At 47.4% G+C, this 22,830-nt stretch overlaps 1 protein-coding gene across 1 annotated transcript in view; it reads left to right on the top strand.

Annotated features, from left to right (window-relative positions):
- Positions 1 to 22,366, top strand: part of Cux1 (cut like homeobox 1) — a 299,475-nt gene extending 277,109 nt beyond the window's left edge. Inside the window, 4 exon segments of the mRNA XM_027416212.2 lie at positions 3,900 to 4,088; positions 9,171 to 9,435; positions 13,373 to 13,754; positions 13,756 to 22,366. Coding sequence (XP_027272013.1) covers positions 3,900 to 4,088; positions 9,171 to 9,435; positions 13,373 to 13,754; positions 13,756 to 14,034 — 1,115 coding nt within the window. The 3' untranslated portion in view covers positions 14,035 to 22,366.
- Positions 22,367 to 22,830: the final 464 nt, after the last annotated feature.

Genomic DNA, 22,830 nt, shown 5'->3' with positions numbered 1-22,830 from the left:
CAGGATAGGCTCCAAAGCTACACAGAGAAACCCTGTCTCAAAAAAAAAAAAAAACTTTTGGGGGGGATGGCTAAGAGGCACGGGATATGCCTAAAATTCCAATAAAGAACCTAGGGGATATGGTTCAGTGGTAGAACCTGCCTAGAATACTTGAGACCCTGGGTTCCATCAAAACAAAACAACAACAACAACAAAAAAAAAGCCATGAAATGTCTTACAACATGAATACTAGCCCACTCACTAAAGTTCAAGAACCATAAGAATCAATCCCAGCCCCCTCCCAACATACCTTAGAAGATAACCTATAGGGCAAGGGAGGAGGAGAGGGAAAGGGACCTGGGATTGACATGTAAAATAATTTTCTTTCTAATTAAAATATAAAAGAATTTAAAAAAAAAAAAGAAGAAGAAGAAGATAACCTATAAACCTGAGCAGATCAGATGGCCCACAGAAGCCTCCTGAGTTAGGACATGCCCTGTAGAGCCTAAATCCATAGTGGATACCACAGCAGATCGACTCAGTCCTACACATCAGATGACTTCGTGGACATCAAAAACAAGGTCCACTCCTGATCTCCCCAATTGTGTCTGCTGTGGGGCAAGCCATGTGTGCACTATAAGCCAGCCCCTCAGTGATGCTGGCTTGATCCTCCCTAGCACAGGCTGGTAACTCTCAGTAGCTCTAAGGCCCCTACCTGACAGCTTGAAGCCACCTAATACTGCTGCTATTTTTTCTGCTCCTTTGCAGTACTGAGTTGATCACCCTATCATAGTCTCAACCACGGACCATGTACCTTACACATGTTGTAGCTAACCTGGGCTCTGCCTGAAGTGGTTTTATGAGGCTCTCTGTTGCTGCTGGATAGGATCTGCTATGACCCCAAGAATATTAGGGGATTGTTATATCATCATGATTCCTCAGAGTTGTATTGATGAGGCAGACCCTCCTGGGCAGGCATGGCAAGAAAAACTGCAGCTTCTCTGCAGGTCATGTGTCCTCTTGAGTCCCAAGTGAGAATGTCAATGAAAGGAGCACACTGAGGCAGCCCCACAGAATGTCTGGACATGCAGTACCTGCTGGTGGACCTGCATATCTCACCTTTCCCGTGACAGAACAAGACAAGCGGAACAACTGTTGTTGAGGCTGGAGACAGCTCAGTCTGTAAAGTGCTTGCCATGTAGCACGGAGTTCAATTCTCACAGTCCACATAAAAAATGCCAAGCATTGAGCCAGGCAGTGTCAGCACACACCTTTAGTCCCAGCACTCAGGAGGCAGAGGCAGAGGCAGACAGATCTCTGTGAGTTTGAGGCCAGCCTGGTCTACAGAGTGAGTTCTGTAGAGAAACCTTGTCTTTAAAAACACAAACAAATAAACAAAAACTTGCCAAACATGGTGGCATGTTTATAATCCTTATGTCAGGGAGGACAGCAGGGTCCTTGGGGTTCATTAGTCAGCCAGCCAATCTTGCTGAAGTCCAGGCCAATGGCAGAACTGTGAGAGCCAGAAAAATGGCTCAGAAGTAAAGGCACTTGCTGCTAAACTTAATGACCTAAGTTCAATTCCTGAAGCTCACAGAGTATACATAGAGAACCTACTCTTACAAGTTATCCTGTGACATGAGCATACACACACACACACACACACACATGCACACGCACACGAGAGCGTGCGTGCACGTACGCACGCACGCACATACACACAACACAAGTTGCTACTGAGTTTCAGTGAAGTCTGCCAGTCTGGAGTCAGGCCCAACCATCATCTTGAGTCCCCTACATCCCATTTGTTCAATGTATTGTACAAAACAGAACACAGTAAAAAGGAACATCCCCTGAGAACAAATGTAACTGCTCATTCATAAAAAGATGAAAATTTAGCTGCTGATTTGAGAACAGCCCACAGCCCATATGTTCATCGGTTATTGAAATGTGGAAGGAGTCCTACACTTTTTTTTTTTTTTTTTTTGAGTCATCCCCTTCTTCACAGACTTGTCACGAGTCCAAGGAAGCAGGCCGATTACTCCTGCTACCCACTCCCAGTAGAAAGCATCCTTCCATGTAAACATTGAGAACAGCAGAAGAAAAACCTCCTTTCAAACCACCAACTTGTAAGATCACAGTTTGGAGATGCCAAACCCCGGAGCCTCCTCCTTGGCTAAGCAGCTCCCATTCCTACTGGAGAGTTAGTTGGCATATATGACATGCAGCTAGAGCAGTACCCTGCTGGCCTACAGAACTTTCCAGTGCTGCATAGGACCAGTCATTAACCAGAAAAACTTCCAAAAAAGCCTGTAGCCCATCACCTGGGCTTAGCAATCAAAACTCCCTTGGTGGCTTTAACTGGTCTTAAGGCTTGTGGGGAAAGTTATCTGCCTTCCCACAAGACCCTGAATGTAGCTGTGGAGACAGAGTGGCCAGTGTCAAGCTGCATCAGGAAACAGATGATCCCTGGTCAAAATCCAGATGCACTCTCAACTTAACCTTGGATCCTGGCATGTTCAAACTTTCAACCACTGAGCCACACCCCATCCCCCTGGGGGGGGGGGGGATTCTAGGCAAATGCTCTACTACTGCTGAGCCACACCCTTAACCTAGTAAATTTAAGTTAAAATGGGGCATAGCCCCCCTAAACTAAATTTGGCTACACAGTCAACCATATTTATAGTATATAGAGCCACATCATTTTCTCTGGATGATCCCTATAGTGTTTTCAGCTCACAGGTGAAGACATTACCACAGATAGCATCATATCTCTTTGATATGATAGGCCAGCCTCCATATCTCTGCCTAGCGTCCTATGTCCCACATGTTGTGTTGGACCACATGGTAGCCTTTCTGATCCCAATCTCCACTTCTACCCAGTAGCGTCTGTTCATTTAAAGCTTTTCCCATCAGTCCACGTGGGTCATAATAGATTCTGATATACAGCTTTAAGAATGGCAGCCCTTTCCCCACCACGCAGAGGAAAGGCTTTCATCTTTGTGTGTGTGTGTGTGCATATGGTTTGCACACATGGAGATCAGAAGTTCATGTGGGTTGTCTTCCTCAGACCCTTTCTACCTTAGTTTTTGGGACAAGATCTTTCAGTGACCCTGGAGCATACTGTTAGGGCTAGACTGGCTGACCATTGAGTTGCAGGGATTTTCCTGCCTTCCCCCTCCCCATTCCAGGGATTGTAGGCACACAGCACTGTGCCCAGCCTTTTATGAGTGCTGGATATCTAACTCAGGTCTTCATGCTTGTGCATGGTCTTCAAGCCCTTCTTTTAAGCCTGGACACAGTGCAGTTTTGGAAGCTCTTGCGCCCTCCATAGCCACCTGCCCTGTGATCAGCCTAAGGCAGATGGCTTATACTGCCTGGAAGAAGACAGGGCTCCAGGGAAAATCTGGTCTTCTCTGAGCCACATTAAGCAGAGGCAGCACAGCCATGAGCCTTTCCAGCCCAAATCGACCAGACTCCTCTGCCTCCCACTGTGACCCAGGGGTCAAGTGCCTGTTCTCTCAGCAAGACCCTTGGCCTTGCTAATGATAAAAAGACACCCAATTGGCCTCTGATTGAAAGTTGCCTGTGGGAGTTGGGCAGCTGCCACTCCACCTCCTCGGTTAGGAAACAAGTGAAGGAAATGGTTCAGTACTGAAGTTGTAGGTCAGAGATGGAACACCTGCCTAGAATCCCCCAGTAAGAGACCGGGGGGGGGGGGGGGGGCGTGGCTTAGTAGTAGACACTAACATGTACAAAGCCTTAGGTTCCATCTCCAGCCTGTAAAAACTAAAGAGAAATATTTCTACAAAGTGTTGCTGTAGGCTAGACCTCAGCAGGCTAGACTGTGGGTCACTGGACGATGTGGCACCTGCTTGCCCCTGTCTTGTCAGTGATCATCTCTCACATCTACTCTCCAGGTCAGCGCTTATTTGGAGAGACCATCCTGGGGCTCACCCAGGGCTCTGTCTCCGACCTCCTGGCCCGCCCAAAGCCCTGGCATAAGCTCAGTCTGAAAGGACGAGAACCCTTTGTCCGCATGCAGCTTTGGCTGAATGACCCCAACAATGTGGAGAAGCTGATGGACATGAAGCGGATGGAGAAGAAAGGTACCTGCCCACCTTCTGCTACCCAAGCGCCAGCCATCTCATTCACACATATGCCCTTTCTGAAAGTCTTCCCACAGAGATGGGGGAACATGGGTCCCTCATCCCTTTCCAGGGCTCTGTAAGGCAAGGGCACCATAGTTTAGACAAGTACCAGCTAATGAGTAGCTAAAAGGACATGGGAGACATGTCCCTCTTTGTGGCCAAGAGTCTATAAATAAAGATCTTGTAACCCTTGGGCACATCATAGTCTGTGGTAATGGCACATTTGCTGGCTGCCTTTTAGCTCATTTATTACATCTGTTACATCATCTACTGTGTGTATACCTCATGCTAAAGGCCTGTGAAGATACTAAAGAGCTCATTAAGTGATGGGCTGAGATTGTAGCTAGTTTGTAGAGTGCTTGCTTGGCAGGTATAAGACCTGGGTTCAACCACCAGTACTGGGGGAAATACAAGAAAGAAAAACATGTCTTTTGAACCAGACATGATAGTACATACCTGTAAAGAAGAGGTTGGGGTATAGCCTGGGTGGTAGAGTATAAAGCCCTGGGTTCTATTCCTGCTCTGGGAGCTGGGAGGAAAGCTGTGATTGTTGGTACCATTACGCCAGAAGAAAGGTACTTCTGCCGCACTGGGACCTCATGAAGATTCTGCCCATCAGCAATATGCTCTCCACCCATCAAGGGCCACTTCAACTGGTTATGGTCCATCCTAAGATGGACCCAGGCCCATAGCCTCCAGGGCAGCTCCAGGTAACACCACATACTTGAAAAGCCTAGTGACTTCCCAGTTTTTTAACTTACTATGTTAAATTGCAAGAAAACAATTTGAAGAATAATATGAAGAACCAATAGACAAGTCAGGAATAGGGCATGGGTCTTTAAAGCCATCACTTGGGAGGCTGAGACAGGAGGATAGGCTATAGCTCAGTTCTTAGCATGCACACAGCCCTGGGTTCCATCCCCAGCACCACGTAAACCAAGGAAGTAGTACCTGTCTTTAATCCCAGAATTCAGGAAGTGGAGACAGGAGGATCAGAAGTTCCAGGTCATCTTTGCTACATAGTGAGTCTGAGGAAATCTTAGAAGGGAAGAGTATATAGTCAAGGCCTGCCTGTGCTACAGAGTGAGTAGATCAGACTGAGCAACTTAGTGAGACCCTAGCTCAAGAAGAAGAAAACAAGCAAAAGAAGCTAGCAAAACTGCTGCTGAGTTTCAGCAGTTTACAGTGCTTATCCAGATATTAGTAAAGTGTCCCACTTCCTGTCAAAGCCAAAACCAGCCGCCACAGGTGGGACAGACACCTGGCCACCTGCAACCCTGTGCCTTCAGATGTCCCACAGAGAGGCTTGTTCATCTTCTCTTCCCTTTCCCTTTCCCTTTCCCCAACCCAAAGCTCCAGGCTTTTGAGGCCTCCACCTTCCTTCCACATGGGCTCTGGTGCCATCTTGTGTCACAAAAGTGTCACTGTCTCCATGGAGCTCACACCCAGGGCATCCCAGGTTCCTAGAATGGCGGTTAAGCTAGGGCTACTAGAGAGGGAAGCCATTGCCAGCCTTCTCAGGCAACTGGACACCTGACCTGCCAATAACATAGCAGGTGCCATTGCTTGGCCCTCCTCCCCTGGGTGCCTGTGATAACTGTCACATCCTGAGCATCTAGATCAGTGGTTCTCAACCTTCCTAACGCTGCAACTCTTTAACACAGTTCCTCATGTTGTGGTAATTCCCAACCATAAAATTATTTTTGTTGCTACTTTATAACTGTAATTTTGCTACTATTATGAACCAGAATATAAATATCTGTGTTTTGTGAATGGACCTTTCAACCCCCAAAGAGGCTGTGAGCCACAGGTTGAGAACTGCTGCTCTAGAGGTTGTCTCTCCTCTCCTCACCACCCCCCATTCCCTCTGTCCATCTCTCTCATATATATAACAGTCTGTTTATCATCCTCTCTCTATCTTCAATTCGTTATGTAGCCCAGGCTGTCCTGGGTTCCTAGTGATCCTGGCTCAGCTTTTGGAGTGCTGGGATTAGAGACACCCACCACCACATTTATGCAGTGCTGGGAATGGAGTCCTCCACTGAGCCACACCCCAACCCCCAGGATATACCTTCTCAATAGTTTTCTAAAATAGAAGAGTTCAGTAACTGCCCAGCATAAAGTGTTCTCCCTGCAACCAAAGATGATGAAAATACCAACCTCTCCAGAGGGCAAGGGTTAGAAACAGTAGAAGGTAGTCAGGTAGTTATGCGTTAAGTAAGAATTACTAATTTGTATTCCTTTGAAACAGTGGCAGGTATGGAGACACCTATCTATAATCCAAGTCAGGAGGATCATGAGTTCCAGGCTACCCTAGGCTTCATAGCTAGTTCCATGCTTACCAGGACTCAGTAAAGTGCTTGCCTTGCAAGCAAGAGGACCTGAGTTTCAGACCCAGAACACACTTTAAATAAAAAAGGAGTGGAGTGTGGTGGTACATACCGTTATTCCCAACAGGGAGGCAGAAGCAGGTGGATCTCTGCAGTTCAAGGCCAGCCTGCTCTACATAGCAATATAGTAAATTCCAGGACAACCAGGGCTATCTAGAAAGATCTTGTCCTTAAAAAAAAAAAAAAAAAAAAAGGCAGGCATGTACTTGTGATTCCAACATAAGGGAGACAGAAAGACAGGCTCCCTGGAAAAACATCCGAACTTATTAGATGGATGCCAGACCAGTGAGAGACCGTGCCTCAAAACTAAAAGGAAGACACTGGAGAAGCAGCCCAGTTCTTGAGAGTATTTGCTGTTCTTAAAAAGGACCTCACTGGGTTCCCAGCACCCTCGTGACTGATGTATGTAACCCAAGACCCAAGGAATCTGACATCTTTAGCACTATACTCACTGTACATACTGCCCTGCCCTGCCCTGCCACAGCCAGGAAGTGACCCACATGGACAATCTTCCTTTTTAGTCCAGCACCCAGGTATCAAATTCTTTGACCTCCTCCTCAACTTTGGCCTGACCTTGTTACCAACCCAAATTTTTCCACTGTCCAGATCCTAAACTCAGACCACTGATTCCCCAGCCATCCTATATCCTGCCACCTTTCTCTCTTTGCTCCACTTACCTAGGATGGCCCCTAGATTTCTAGTGTCACCTTCCTCTTCTCTGGCCATGGTGCTCTTCTCGACAAGTATCTTCCCACTCCTCCAGCCCTGAGTACCCCTGCTAGTGCTGTGTCCCAGCCACACTCCTCTCCTCCCGCTAGGCTACTGAGTGCCTCTGGAGTCTCAATTGGGCCTAGACCATCTCTAACAGACTGGTGCCTTTAACTTCTGTGGGGTCCCCAGTGTCACTCCACAGTCCTGATGGGCCTCCCTCCCCATCCCCTTCTTAGTATTTCTTTCCCATCACCTGCCTTCCCCAGCCTCTGCTTCCTACAGACAGACATCAGTAGGACTACCTCTATCCCACGACCCCATCTGTTTCCATCTGTCCTTCCTCCTCCAGGCTCAGGAGCCTGCCTCAGTCTAGTCACTCGGGTTCTTCCCCAGTGCTTTGTCCACAGTATCTCTCCTCAGCTTAGAGCTTGCTCCTTATCATTGTGGGGAATGGTTTGGGATCAAACGCAGGGATAGTGTGTGGCAAACTCATTTTCTACCAGAACCACACTCATGTAAGTCACTCATTGAAAAGCCACTCCTAGCCCTGGACTTATCCTCTGGAAGCCACATGTCTTGCTTTTCATTTCTTCCTTTCTTTCCTCTCCCTTTCCTGCCTTTCATCCCCTCCCTTCCCCTTCTCTTCTCCTTCCATCCCTTCCTCCCTCCCTTCCTCCCTCCCTTTCTCTCGTTTTTTAAGACTAGGTCTTACTGTGTAGCCTGACATGACCCTGAACTGACAACACTTCTCCCTCTGTCTCCCCAGAGCAATTCCTATTTTTTTACTTCAGCTTCCCAACATAGCAACTTCACTGACCACCCTTGCTTCTCCTTTCCTGCCAGCCACTTTCCTTTGCTGTCCAACTCCATGGATCGATCATCTCTTATTCTCTGGGCTTTATTTTTCCCCATATTACCAAGCCTGAAGTCCAGCCTGGCCCTCCCTATGGTGTTAGATGCTGTTGGCTGTCCAGCCCTTTCTATAACACCGTTAGCCCCTGGCTGTCCACATGTCCCCTCTGGGCCCTTTTTGGCTTCTCCCTGGGGATGTCCTGTGATGATATGCTGGGGGCTGTTGATATAACTCTTGTCTCAGTCATTGACTTCAATTACTGTTGCTTTCCTTCCCCTTTCTTCCTCTTTTTCCTTCCTTCCTTTCTTTTCGCTTCTCCCCACTCTTTTTCTCTTGACATAGTCCAGGCTGGCCAAAACTATCTATGTAGCCAAACATGACCCTGAGCACCTGATCCTCCTGCCTCAACCTCTCAAGTACTAGTATTGTGAACATTCACCACCTTGGCTTAGGTTTCCATTTTCTAAACAGCCTCCTGCTGTCTTCTATGCCAGAGCCTGTATTTTCTAGTTGATTCGGCATCATCCTTCAAGATGACCTTGGAATATCCTCTCTTTTGGAAAGTCTCTCAGCCCTTTCCAAGCTCTGTCCAGTGACCTCCATTAGTGCCCCTTTCAGGTGCCTAAGTGTCCCTGACACCAGTATAGTCATCAAGCTGGATCTTTCTACAGTCCTTAATTAACTGTCAGGTTGGGAAGGAATAGTTTGGAACCCACATGACATTAGAGTGGGCCTCAGTATATGCTGAGGACAGACAATACGGTTCCACTGCAAGGTTTTATTAGGGGTGGGTATTTTGTTTAGTTTTGAGTGCTAAGGCTTAAACATGGGTATTATATCTGCTAGACAAGCACTCTACCACTGAGCTACACCCCAGCTATTTGGTTTTTGTAGCCAAGACTGGCCTCAAACTCATGATCCTCCTGCCTCAGCTTCCTCACTGCTGGGATTGCATATGTGCCCCACCATACCCAGCTTTTAGGTTTTCCATCACACTGCTCTGTTCCCAGAGCTGAGGCTTTGAGCTGGTTTCCTAGTTGTCCCTGAGTTCACCTGCTCGATCTCTCTCTCTCCCTCCCCGTGCAGCCTACATGAAGCGGCGACACAGCTCTGTCAGTGACAGTCAGCCCTGTGAGCCCCCCTCTGTGGGCATTGACTATAGCCAAGGCGCCAGCCCCCAGCCACAACACCAGCTGAAGAAACCTCGAGTGGTGCTGGCTCCAGAGGAGAAGGAAGCGCTGAAGCGAGCATATCAGCAGAAGCCATACCCGTCACCAAAAACGATCGAGGAGCTTGCCACACAACTCAACCTGAAGACCAGCACCGTCATCAACTGGTTCCATAATTACAGGTAAAGCCCTGTCAAGAGCTCCAAAGCCTAGACCCATGAGAACCCACCCAACAGAGCATAGCATGGCCCTTGGTCCCTGAAGGTAGACCCAAGGCCAAAACATTGTTGTGCAATGTGAACAGCTAGGTAAGAAGGCTACTGTCCCACATGGCTGCCCTCCTCCAGGAAGTGAGGAAACTTATTATTTGATGTGTGTAAGCATGCAATGTGGAGTTATGTGTAGGTCAGAGGACAACTCTCAGGACTAATTTCTCTCCGACCACCTATGGGATTCCGGGATGGACTCAGTTTGTCAGATCTGTGTGCAGAGTGCTCTCTGCTGGCCCACCTTGACAGTAGTGTCACCATCATCATTTTAGACAGTGTCTCACTATGTAGCCTTGTTTGGCCCAGAATTTGCTATGTAGATCAGGATGGCCTCAAACCCAGAGATCTGCCTGCCTCTACCTCCCAAGAACTGGGGTTAAAAGCCTGCACCACCACATCCAGCCCTAAGGGTCTTTTTTAGAAGAAAGCTGAGGTCTGGTATGATGTCCCAGCAGGTAAAGGTGCCTGCCACCAAACCTGACTACCTAAACTTGATCCCTGACCCCACATGTGGAAGGAAAGAACTGACTCCTGCAAGTTGTTCGGACTTCCACACATGTAACACACACGCAAAAAGCAAATTAAAATAAACCAAGAACAAGATAATTCAGATTTGGCCTACGTTCAAGTGTGCTTGGCAATAGAGGTCTTGTCTAGAATCCAGTGAGGAGCTGGGAGAGTGGTACAGTTCTTATCTACCATGGACAAGACCTTGCTTAAATCCCCACATCCCTCAAGCATCCTTTTCTGTACAGCTTTTCTAGGTGTCAAATCTGGGGCTACAGCAGTAGAGCTCAGTGGTAGAGCTGAGTACAAGGCCCTGTGTACCATCACTAGCACTCAAGAAAAGAAGTTAAAATTTAAAAGACAGTGCCAGGAATAGGACTGTATACCTTTAATGGCAGTATCTACAAGACAGAGGGATGGAAAGTTTGAGTCTAACCTGGGCTATAGAGTAAGACCCTATCTCCAGAAGTATATAAAGAAATGTATGTCCTCCAACCAGTACTCAAGCACAAGATCACCAGTTCTATTTTACCAAGAAAAGTTCTACATATACACTCACCAAGGAGGCTGGTGGATAAGGCCAGATCCTGTACTACCCTTTTGCCACCTCCAGCCCGTTCACCTCTGCCTTAACAATCAGAGCAGGCCTTCTCTCACCTCAAAGGTCCTGTAAGAATTGGCATGGTGGTACAGACCTGTAAACCTAGCACTTGGGAGGCTGAGGTAGGTAGTTCTAGCCCATTCTGGGCTACATAGTAAGGCCCTGTCTTAGAAAGAAAGCTTGAAAGCAAGTAACTCAAAAGTCCACGTTTATTTATCTAAGTTGTATAGCTAGTAAATAGCAGAGACCAACTTCAAACCCAGCATACTTGCATCCTATTTGTAAGATTTAGCTTAGCTGCCCACCTAACCTGCCATCTCCTGTCTGGGCAGAGCAGAAATGGGTGATCACCTCACTGGCACCCTTGCTGCCATGAAGCTTGAAAACAGATTATGAGCAGACCCAACTTCCCATCACAGCACCAGGGACTGGTCCTCCAGTCCAAGTTCCTGAAGCTACCCTAGGAAAGCTGTTATACCTGGATATTTCTGGGGATCTATCAGAACCTCGCCTTTCTGAATCACAGCTTTAAAATCTTCGGGACAGGGGCTGTAGAGATGGTTCATCAGTTAAGAGAATTGACTGCTCTTCTAGAGTACCCAGGTTCAGATCCCAGCACCCACATGGTGGTTCGAAGCCGTCAGTAACTCCAGTTCCTGGGAAATCTAACACTCTTCTGGTCTACATGGGCACCAGGCATTCATGTGGTACACATATACATGCAGGCAAAACACTCATACAAAATAAAGCCATTTAATATAAAAAGGTAAGCATAGTGGCACATGCCTTTAATCCCAACACTGGGGAGGCAGAGGTAGGTGGATCTCTATGAGTTCAATACCAGCCTGGTCTACATAGTAAGTTCCAGGACAGCCAGGGCTGTGTAGAGAGATCCAATCTCAAAAATAAACAAACAAACCTTTAGGATGGGGTTCTGATTTCACTCTAGCAAAAACAAGTAACTATGGACCAGGTAAACAACTACCCTGAGGTTCTCATATCTTGAGCCAAACCCACACTCCCTCAATCAAGTCCAGCACAGGTTGTAACCTCAGCTATTCAGGAAGCTGATGAGAGAAAGTTTAAGGCTAGCCTGAGATAAAGGGTAAGTTCAAGGGAAACTTAGAAAGACCCTGTCTTAAAACTTAAAAGTTCAACAAGTGCTGGGAGATATATATAGCACTTGGCTAAAATCAGCCAGCTGGGAGTTGGGGACGTGGCTCAGCCAACATGTGTTTACTTAGCAAGCTTAAAGCCCTTAGTTCAGTCATCTAGAATGGGTGTGCAGAGGGCATTCCTTTCATTCAGTAGTAGAATGAAGAGGTGGAAAAAGTCTAAGCCATGTCCAGCCCCAGGAGTTTTATGGAGGCCCTCTTTTTGTAGTACACTGGGATTCGTGCATTTCAAACAGTGGTGGTTTTGCATCTTGTGCTGGCTTACTGGGAAGACAACACCTAGAAAGCTGGCTGGCCAAGCCTAGTGATGGGGAGTTGGCAGACGAGATGACTTAAGGACCTTTATGAAGGAAGCAAGCTGTCCTGGCATTCAGTGTCTCAGCAAGTCACCTGAGCACAGTCCCACCTAAAGTCAGGCAGTGGTGGTGCATACCTTTAATCCCAGAGGCAAGTGGATCTCTTTGAGTTCGAGGATAGCCAGGGCTGTTGCACAGAGAAACCCTGTCTCAAAAATATTATATATATATATGTATGTATGTATGTATGTATGTATGTATGTATGTATGTATACACACACACACACACACATTTGGTTGTGGGGTTAGAGTTATATGGCTTAGCAGTTAAGAGCAGTTACTACTCTTCCAGAGGATGCTGGTTTGATTCCCAGCACCCCTATAGCAGCTCACTAACTCCAGTTTCAGGAGAGCCAATGCTCTCTTCTGACCTCCAAGGACACCAGGCCCACATCTGATGCACACAGATACATCAGGCAAAACACTTCCTTTTGGGGTTGTTTTTTTTTTTGTTTTTTTTTTTTTCTTTTTTGGCATGGTATACTAAAAGTCTACTTGATCAGCTGGCTCTTCCCCACTGAGTCTGCTTCCTTCCAAGTAGGGAATCAGTTGAAAATATACCAGTGGTGAAGGCCTGATAAAAAGTCCCTGTCCACCTGTGGCTCAGAGCTGAAATTACAAGATTCCCACCTTGGGCCACATCCAATAATTGGCTTTTCAGTGAAGCTTCATTTATTTAGTCAGTGAATGTTACCACAAGCACAGAGTGGAAGCAGCTGGTTGATGGACCATCAGGATAGATGGAGATGGAACAGGAGGATCCTCCATTTAAGGCCAGTCTAAGTGAGCCACGTGACAAATTCAAGACTATCCTGAGCTGATGTTACATAACAAGACCGGGTCTCAAAAAATAAAATATGGCTGGGGATGTAGCTCAGTTGATAGTGTTCCCCTCCCATGTACAGATCCCTGGTTTCTCTCCCGAGCGCCACATAAACCAGACATGGGGGTGAACACTTGGAACCCCCAGCAGGCGGCAGACCTGGAAATGCAAGGTCAGTCTTGGTTAATTAGTAAGTTCAAGGCTAGTCTGGAATACCAGACCTCGTCTCAAAAAAATTAAGTGTGTGATAGAGAGAAGGTGGTGGCATCTCCACACAGGCAGAGTCTGGGCAAGGGAGGCAGGCAATAACCGTAGCCGGTGACGTGGACAGAAGTGAGGCTAGGCCTGTGTACAGGAAGCTCACAGGGCCTTCGCTTGTATCTTTCAGGTCTCGGATCCGCAGAGAACTGTTCATTGAGGAGATTCAAGCCGGGAGCCAGGGCCAGGCCGGTGCCAGCGACTCACCTTCCGCCCGAAGTGGCCGCGCTGCACCCAGCTCAGAAGGCGACAGCTGTGATGGTGTGGAGGCCGCCGACGTGGAGGAGCCAGGTGGCAGCACAGTGGCCACCAAGTCTCAGGGAGGGCCCGCAGAGGCGGCCGCAGCCCCGGCCGACCGGGAAGAGGCGACGCAGCCCGCCGACAAGGCGAAGGCACAGCCACTACCCTCGGCGACCCCAGGACAGGACGACGGCGAAGACGCGGGCCGGCCTAGGCCACGGCTCGAGGGCCTCGCCGACACCCCGGCGCCCGTGCCAAACCTCGCCGCGCCGCGCCGCGCCCGGAGAGGACGCCGCTACCTCAGCCACTGCGACGGCCCCCGAGGTCCCCGGGGCGGCCGGGCCCGGCCCTGCAGAGAGGAGTTCTGCGTTGCCAAGCACCAGCGCGCCTGCGCGAAGGCCTAGCTCCCTGCAGAGCCTCTTCGGCCTGCCGGAGGCAGCGGGCGCCCGGGACAACCCGGTGCGGAAGAAGAAGGCCGCGAACTTGAACAGCATAATCCACCGCCTGGAGAAGGCTGCCAGCCGGGAGGAGCCCATTGAATGGGAGTTCTGACCAGCAGGGCCTCGCCGGGCCTCGCCGGGCCTCCTTGCGCCTCGCAGGTCCCAGCCAGGCCTAGTCGGCGCCGGCTAGTAGTGGGCGCGGGGCCGGCGGGTGCGCGGAGGGCAGTGCCGACCCGACCCGAGGGAGGCCTGGACGTGTTGCGCACTTACCGCCCTGCGGGCCACAGGGCAAAATCGCCATAGGCCAAGGTGCATATAGAAAACAAAGGAGCATTAAGCCCAATCTATGTCGTGTTTTCAAGGAAGAAAACGGAAATGTGTAGTCGAGCTTTTTTGTACCCTGAAGTGTTTTTTTTTTTTTTTTTTTTTTTTTTTTTTTTTTTTTTTTGGTTTTTGTTTTGTTTTGTTTTATTGCCCTAAGTGATTTCCACAGGTTCTGGAATAACTCTTTACAGCTTTTGCCTTGTGCCCTCCTCTTTCGTGTGGGCTTTAAAAAAAAAAAATCAAACCCACATATTAAAAGGGGGCTTTTTATCTGCCATCTAATGGCTTCAGAGCGATAATACACTATTATCTTCTTAAACCAGGAAGGGGGGGATTTTTCAGAAAAATTAAAAAAGAAAGTTTTTGTAGCTGTTCAGTTGCCACTAAGAGATTGCACAGTCAAACCGACTCTAAACACACTAGTTTGGATTCCTAAATATTTTCAAGAAAAGAATCTTCTCGTTTGAAACTTTGAATTAAAATAAACACATTTACTCCACATATTTTTTAACAAAAAGAAAAAAAAAAAGAAAAGTCACATCAGGAAAAGTATCTGATTTTGTGGTAGCTGACGTAGTGTTTTCTTGTTCGTAACTAGAACCCTGACATGTAGTGCACATCGATCCATAGCTTTAACTGACTCTGGGCTTTTGCCGGCCAGAGTTTGTTTAATACACTCCATTCTAGGCCAAATCAGGACAAAAAGAAAGATCCGAATCTAGGTATTTTATAATCTGCTTTTTAACCTCTAACCGCAGAGCACGCTGATCAGACCTCATATCTTGGAGGTTTAGGAGACAAGTTAGAACTGTAGCATGTACCGGTTCATTTTGTTTTATGGTGTCTATGTCTGTGTTGGCACATCTGCTCATGTGCAAGCGTGGAAAGGAAGGAAAGTGTAGGCCCACAAGGTGGCAGCAGTTAGTCCCTCCGTGTGCAGGCAACCGTCTGCTCATCTTTCCTTGGCACAGAAGGCACCTCACCTCAGAGCACCTGACCCTGAGGGACAGAGCCCCCAGGGGAAGATGCTCCCGGGGCTTGGGCAAGGCTGGTGCAGCCATGCACTCTCTCTCTCTTCCTCTCTCTTCTCCCTGTCCTCTTCCCACCACAAGCACTGATAACCCTATCTACTCGTGGGGAGAGGAGAGTGCAACAGTCTGGGCTCTATTCCCACCCCTGTAGAGATGGCCCAAACTCACCAAAACGGTGACACTCTTCAATTCCAGACCAGACCATTGGCCCTTCATCCATTTCTCCTCTCACAAGGTTTTTTTATGCACAGTTTAGGGCAGTCTAAGTACAAATCAAAAGTCTAACTTGTCTCTTGATTCCTCCCGTTGTCTATGTGTATATGCGTGAGTATAGAGGTGGATGAAAGTGTGCGTGCGTGTGCGTGTGCAATTTTATACGTCTGTGTATTTTCTTAAGTACCTGTGCACACATAGAGTGCATTACTGCCACCTTTTTCAATAAGCTGGTTTATCAGTCATGGCTTCTACAGGTTTTGCTAATTTAGACTCCTTATTGCCATATCTTTAAACTAACAATAGATGATTTCGGTATATATATATATTTTTTTTTGCTTATTTATAGGTGCTGTATTTTATTATCTGATTGTTAGGAAGGGATGAAAGGGGCAAATATTCTTTAGAGGGATAGACTGCCGGCAGTATTGGGTATAACTTACAAGATGTAGCTGTCATACTGTATATTACTGATTGAAAACTTTTTGACCGTATTGTGTATCATTGAAACTTTTGTCTTAGGTCAACATCTTTGGATGACATTTTAATGGTGCATTCATTATTTCTTGAGTTTAATTAATTAATAGTACTTTTTTTTTATTTGGGAGGGTGGGAGGGAGCTCTAATTTTAAAGGTATCTCCCGCTGTGACACCTCAGTGTGCTTGTTATTCCTTAGCTTGTAGGCTTTGACTGTCAGATGTGGAACCACATTTTTTGCATGATGTTTGGAGCTTGTGTATTTTCAGTCACAGTCTCTCAACCTGCAGCTGCAAGCCCTTAGCTGGAGTTTCCACAGACTGTGAGAGTCACAACACTAAAGACAATGCCTGTTCATGAATGAGAAGTTCCCAGAAGGCTCTAGGAGGCTGGGAGGCAGGCCCCTTGTTCTGTCTTTGGATGTTCGCATCACTTCTGCACTTGAGATCTGGTTCAGTGAGAAGAGAATTCACAGTGGAGGGACAGAAGGAGAAAATGGAGTCACACCTGGCTCTCTGCAGGGACATTGAGTGAGGAAGAGCTTATTCACACCAGGGATCCATTAGGGACATGGAGGAGCAGTGTCACTGGTGGGATCATGGTACCCCCTCCACAGAAACCTCAAGGGAATTCTGTCATCATGGATGATGGATCTTAAACAGCTAATTTTCACTAGGAGGAGAAGCAGAGTTAACAGGACTGAAGAGGATAGTGTGTCCGTTTTAAAGGCATGACTGTTACTTAACCACAGTGTTAAATCTGAGGAAATGGAAGTCAAGGTGTTGTTCCATCCTGGTAGCCACACCTGGAGGTCTAAGACAGCCTTTGGCTCTTCCAAGCAAGTTAGCCAGTTTTGTTTCTTTGATTTTTGAGGTAGGTTCTTGTTATTTCCATCCTGTCTCTTGTGCTAGACCTCTATCTGGGTGCTTGATACAATCACTTGGTGAGGTTTTTGCTTGAGTTCTGTATTTGTATTTTCTCTTATTTATTATTATTACTATTATTTTAATTGAGATCCCAACTTGATGGGGTTTGGGGTTAAGCTAGCACTCTCTGTAGTATTTCTAAGAGTTGCCAGTAGACAACACGGAAACCTGCGGGGTTTACATCTCCCTCCTCATCAGGTCCTCCCTCCCTTCCCAGTTTGAGTCCAAGGGTTCATCTTTCATCCTGAAAAGCAATATTCAAGTGCCTTGAACAGCGCTCCCTTGTGCGGTGGGGTGACCTAGCTCCCACAGGCAGCCAGCCATCCTCTTTACACTCTCTCAGCTGAAAAAGCTGATGTGCTTCTCCCCCAGGGGAGAATGGTTCCATATAAAACACTAACATTTCATCACAAGCCACTGTTCATTTGGATGTCTTTCTTTTTAATTAGAAGCAGCAATCCTAACTAGGTATCGTGCCATTACCCAGCTGGCTAAGTGGGAGCCTACCATGAAATCAGTGTTCACATCAGGCCCCTTTGACACCTCTTCATTCATGCCCAAGCACCCTTGGGGCATTCAAAGTGGCAGACATGTGGGGTCCTAGACTCCTGCCCACTCACTTCCATTCTGACCTGGCTCCCAGTCACTTCCTGTCTGATCTCTGTCTTTAAAAAGAAGAAAAAAAAGATACAGGCACTTAGCTGAAGTTGACTATTTTCTTAGCTAGCCACTCTGAAAAAATATCACAAGTGGCTTATGACTGTATCCTGGAATGGAATTGGTGCAGAATCTAGGGTTTAGTATTAGGCGTCCAGCCCCACCACTCTGAAATGAGGCAAAAGAGGACAGCTGTCATCATCCTTGGGACAGATACTTCTGTTTGCAGAGTTCAGCTTTCCTCTAGTCAGCATCTCTCTCTCTCTCTCTCTCTCTCTCTCTCTCTCTCTCTCTCTCTCTCTCTCTCTCTCTCTCTCTCTCCCGGTTTAAAGCCACCTCTGGTAGATGGCCCAGAATACAGCCGGGCTGCAAGCTGAGTTTTCTTCTGGGCTCTTGTGGCCAAGAGAGTCCCTGCCCACTGCAGCCAGGTCCAAGTTCAGTTGTGGAGCTCATGAGCAAGTGTGGAAGGGAGCAGCTTGTATCCAATGCCAAGGGAGCACTCTCTAGGCATTGACTAAGCACCAGGGAGCCAGAGTGCCAATAACCAGCATCACAGGTGCCCTACCTGCCACAGCAAGAGTGTGTGTCTTTGTCCTCCAGAGCTGTGTTTTCTTACAAAGGAGGGCTCAATGGACTCTGGGCATGCTGTGCAATCGTTTGGTTGCCATCACAAGCTTGTGCTTGCCATGCACTGCTGTAGGTACCTGTAGTCATCCTAGGTCATCCCTTTGAGGCTGTGAGCTGTCCTTGCAGAGAAGATGGGGTACAACAAGGGAGTTGAAGGCTCTTGGCTGTGTTACTCCTGTCCCTTCTTCAGTGTCTTCCCTCATCTGTCTTCTACCTCACCACTTGACATCGCTCAAACTGTGAGCCAAGTAGCCTGGCGGGAGAAGCACTCAAGAGGCTGCAAGCTTGAAAGATCATCTCATCTTGGCAGGTGGGCTTTTTGCCTCCTTTCGTGAGCACGTCCTGAAGTGGTGTCTGGAGTCTGCTAAGCACAGGTATTTTTCTCTTGGCTTTCAGCTGTTCTTGAAACTCCGGCAGCTGTTGGGTCTGTAGGCAAGGACAGTCTCTGGCCTCAGAAACTCTTGTCTTTTGCTCTGCCTTCCCACATAGCTGTCAGATCCCATCACAGCCATTCTTTGGTTATCCCTAAAAGACAAGCACACATCCCCAGGAGCTGTGACTATCCATATCTCCTGTCTCTAGCCCTGGGATCTTGCTGTGAGCTCTGCTTTACAAAAACAAGTATCTCCAGGACAGGAATGGTCATTGGGGCTTTCTTCCCCATCACACAATATCTGATCTTTACTTCCCAAAAGAACACGGCAGTTTATGTTCCATGTGGGAGAAAACAAGCTCCCAGGACAGCTGGTGGATATGAGTTATACCTGCTCTAGTGGCCAAAGTGTCCCAGTAGGACATAGAGAACTTTGTTTTGTTGTCCCCATCATGAATGTCCAATTCACCAGGCATAGCTGCTGCTGCAATTTCCCTGGAGCTTGACCAATTCAGGGGAAGATTTTGTGGCCACTATGGCAATGCTTGCCCCAGGTGACCTTGAGACTCTTTAAGTGGCTTGGTTCCAGCTCCCAGAGGTGCTGTATGCCAGGCTGACCAGTAAATTCACATGATTAGTGAATGGACTAATTTGAGAAAATGTCATTCTCATCACTTCTGCCAATGTTTTGTAGATGGAAACTACCAGGAAAGCGAGGGTAGGGACAAGCTTCTCAGCAGAGTGTAGAACCCCAAGACCTCAGGCTCAACTAGTGTAAGAAGGGAGTTCAGAAACAGCACAAGAAAAGCCAGGATTCCCCATTGTTCTGTCCGAGGAGCTGCTTCTTCATCCCCATGCCCATGCCCACCCCTACCCCTCTCCTGCCACCTCCCTCCAAAGATCCCATGGCCACATCTTCAGTGGCAGTTTTCATTTTTGGACAAAGTGACATTTAGCTTTAACAAGACATTTCCAAAGCTCCTGGTCTCCTTTGAAATGCTGACTTGAAAAGTTCAGCATTGTTGCCAAGAATGAGGCGGAGGGTTAATGAGAGAAAGACATTAGATTATGCATGAATGTGCCCCATCCCTCAGTTTTTCAAGTCTCAAATGCCTTTGAGTTGCTTTTCATAGATGGGTTTAGTTTGCTCATGTTAACTAGAGTCTGTTACTGTAATTTTTGTAGTATTCTGGCTTTAATTTCTACCACAAATATGCTATGTACTAAGCTTTCTGTGATCAGAAAGGAAAGGTGCCTTAAATCCCAATACCACGCCTCTATCCCTATGGAAATTATATCAGAAGCACAGCGCCAGGAAGCATTGGGACTTCCGTTGGCAAAATAGGACACCATTCAGCAAGACACATCCAAGTGGCACGGGGCTGTTTTTGTTTGGTAATTCTTTTTTTTTTTTTCCCCAACCCATAATTATCTTTTGTTTGTTGTTTGTTTTATTTTTTATAGTTTGCTTTAAACAGGAAGCACTTAATAGATGGCTCTGTGTCAAAGCTCTGTGCAATGGAAATCATGTTGCTTTTGTTGGGGGGGTATTTTGTTTTCTTTTCTTTTTGAAAAAGATAGCGTTATTGCACACCAAATGAACTCCTAAGTAAGCTTTAGAACCAGGATCGATTCAGGTCGTGGATGAGTATGTTCACTGTAGTTCTGTGTGTTCATGAACCGACAGGCAAGCTGGCCTACCTAGGCCACTGAGGCTCCGCCTGAGCCCTGGGTCATGGCTGCCTGGGTTCCAGCAGCTGGGGAACCTTCCCAAATGCCTGACCCCACAGTCGACCCTTGAAGCACTTAACCCTCTCTTTGTGGAGATAGACCGACTGCTACTGATCTGTCAGCGTACTCGAGGGTGATTATAAAAGGATGTTTCTTTAAGAAAGAAAAAAATATTTCTATCTATCCTCTTCTAATTTATTATTAGGTTAATCATTTAAGTACTTATCAGGAGTGTGTTGTCATTTTGTGTTGTTGTTGCGAATGCTTTTGCTGTCACTCCAGTGGTTACTGTCCCTTACTCCCCACCTCTCTTCTCCCCACCCCAGAGCCTGGAAAGGTCTGGGGGACTGCGGTGGGAGGAATGAGGGACAAAAGGGGGGTCCTCAGCACAATCAAACACCTGTCTCCCCAGTAGCCACTCAAAAACTGGCGGTCTCTACATATCTTAACTGTTTAACTGAGAGTTGATGAACAAAGTTACCCATGTCAGGCGGCACTGGGTGGGAGAACTGCTCCCAGAAGTACTGCAATGCAGTAAGAAAAACAGAAAAGCCAAGTTCAAGTTCCCCCAAAGCCTCCTAGAGCCTCTGTTAAGACTTCTGGGTTCATGAAGGTTGGGCGAGCCTGGATCAGGGAGAGGCGGGCAGTCTAGGCCTTCGCCGTCACCCTGAGCGGGAAAGTGATTTCTCAGTGGTCCCCACGGGCTGCCACATCTTTGATGTCCATTGTCAGCTGCCTTTCTTTGCATTCAAAGTCAGTCAGAGGCATCTTTCAAGGCAACAGGCATTTCCTAGCACTGGAGGTGACCAGAGGGCCCACACCCAGGTCCTGGGTTGAAAGAACCCTTTACCCTCCCGTGTCATGAAATGTGGAGAAAGGATTTTCTGTGGCTGCAAATAGAGGCACCAAGAAACCCCCATTTCTTGCTTGGCAGAGGGTGAGGATATGTGGGACTTACCTCCGGGGGGGGGGAGCAAACTTAAAGAGACTCACCCCAGGAAGACGCTAGGGACCTGCTCACCCCCTGGGCAAGGCCGGATACCTGCCTTTACCCCCAAATAGTCCACTGAGCCTCAAGTCCACATTTCTTTCTGTACAGTGTCTTTCCCATTCTCTGAAATTGTGGGGAGAGGAATCCCGCTCATCTCTTTGGGGGTAAAAGTCCTCCAATAAAATTGCCCCAACCCTCCCCCAAGAGTTTTTTTTTTTCTTAGTCTATGCATTTCTCTCTCTCCATCTCTCTAGTTCTCTCCCCCCACCACCCCACCCTCTGAGACCGCCCCTGCCTCAGAAAAATGCCAGGTGTTTTAGAAACATGAGAGTGCATTTGAAAAAAATAATTTAACAATAAAAAGCCTTCAAGCATTTTGAGAATACCTTGCTATAAGCTGACGGGGAGGAATCAACTTCCTGGTTTTCCCTAAGCCCCTTCCCACAGAACAAGAAACCTAGCTCTGCGTTTGTGCAATAAGTGCTTGCTAGGAGAGCGGTAGCACCGCCCTCCTCTAGACTACTAACACACAGCACAAGACACAAGTCAGCCCTTCCTCAGCCCCCATCGTGTGTTACATCTTAGCAGTATTTACTTTTTTTTCTGTCAGGCACTAAGTCTTGGATGTTTATAGAGCTTGTGTGTTAATACAATCACAGATTTTTTTTTTAATTTTAATCCTAACCAAGACCCAATTGACCAAAAAGAAGTGAGAGGAAGAAAAAAAAATGTAAAAGATGTGTGTGTGTGTCTCTCTCTCTCTCTCTTTTTTTTTTTTTTTTTTTTGTACAAGTAGTTTTGAGAAGCCTTGTGTTGCTGTGACCATCTATCACATCTTGATTTTTCTTGCAATCTGTTTTCTTCATTTAAGAGTTGGTTCCGGCTGGCGTGGGGGTGGGGGAGGCACCCGTCGGCCCTTCAGCGTCGTCCTTCTGTCTTTGGTTAGCCATATGAAATGTCTGTTCTCTGCACTGTCCAACGGTCCCTATTATGATACGGAGAAGCAATATCACCGAAGCTCACACCATGTATTATTATTCACTAGCACCCTAGGTGTGATAATTGAAGTAAATATCTTTTATACAAACACAAATGCGTGTGGACTGTTTTTATTGAAAGTTTCTCCGGCCTGAGGAATGGCAGCAGACTCTTAGACACAGGTCCATGGGCAACTTAAGAATCGCTTCCTGCATAGCCTGTTGTCACATGCTTCCCAGGCAGTGTCATCAGAAGCCTGGGATGTGGGGGACTTGGGTGCTGGCAGATTCCTGCACCCAGCAAGAGCCCTCCAAAAGACCCTCCCCCTGTATCACCTTGTCCATCACTGAGGGGACACCGTGACCTGTCCTGCAGGCATGTTATGAGGGACCACTGGCCTCTGCTGCTGCTGCTGCAGCCCTCACCTCAGGGTACTGTCAGGGATGATAAGGACAGAGATACAATTGTCATCCTTATTAGCCTAAAGAATTGTGTTTTCTTTAGGGACCTCAACTCAGGTAAAACCAGATCCTTGGCTTTCCTGCAGAAAAGAATGCAGGATAGGACAGTATGAGCAGA

This window comes from Cricetulus griseus, chromosome 4 (genome assembly GCF_003668045.3).
Source record: "Cricetulus griseus strain 17A/GY chromosome 4, alternate assembly CriGri-PICRH-1.0, whole genome shotgun sequence".
In the NCBI taxonomy this organism is placed as follows: Eukaryota; Metazoa; Chordata; class Mammalia; order Rodentia; family Cricetidae; genus Cricetulus; species Cricetulus griseus.
Note: the sequence above shows the minus strand (reverse complement) of the source record. Positions and strands in the feature narration are given on the sequence as shown.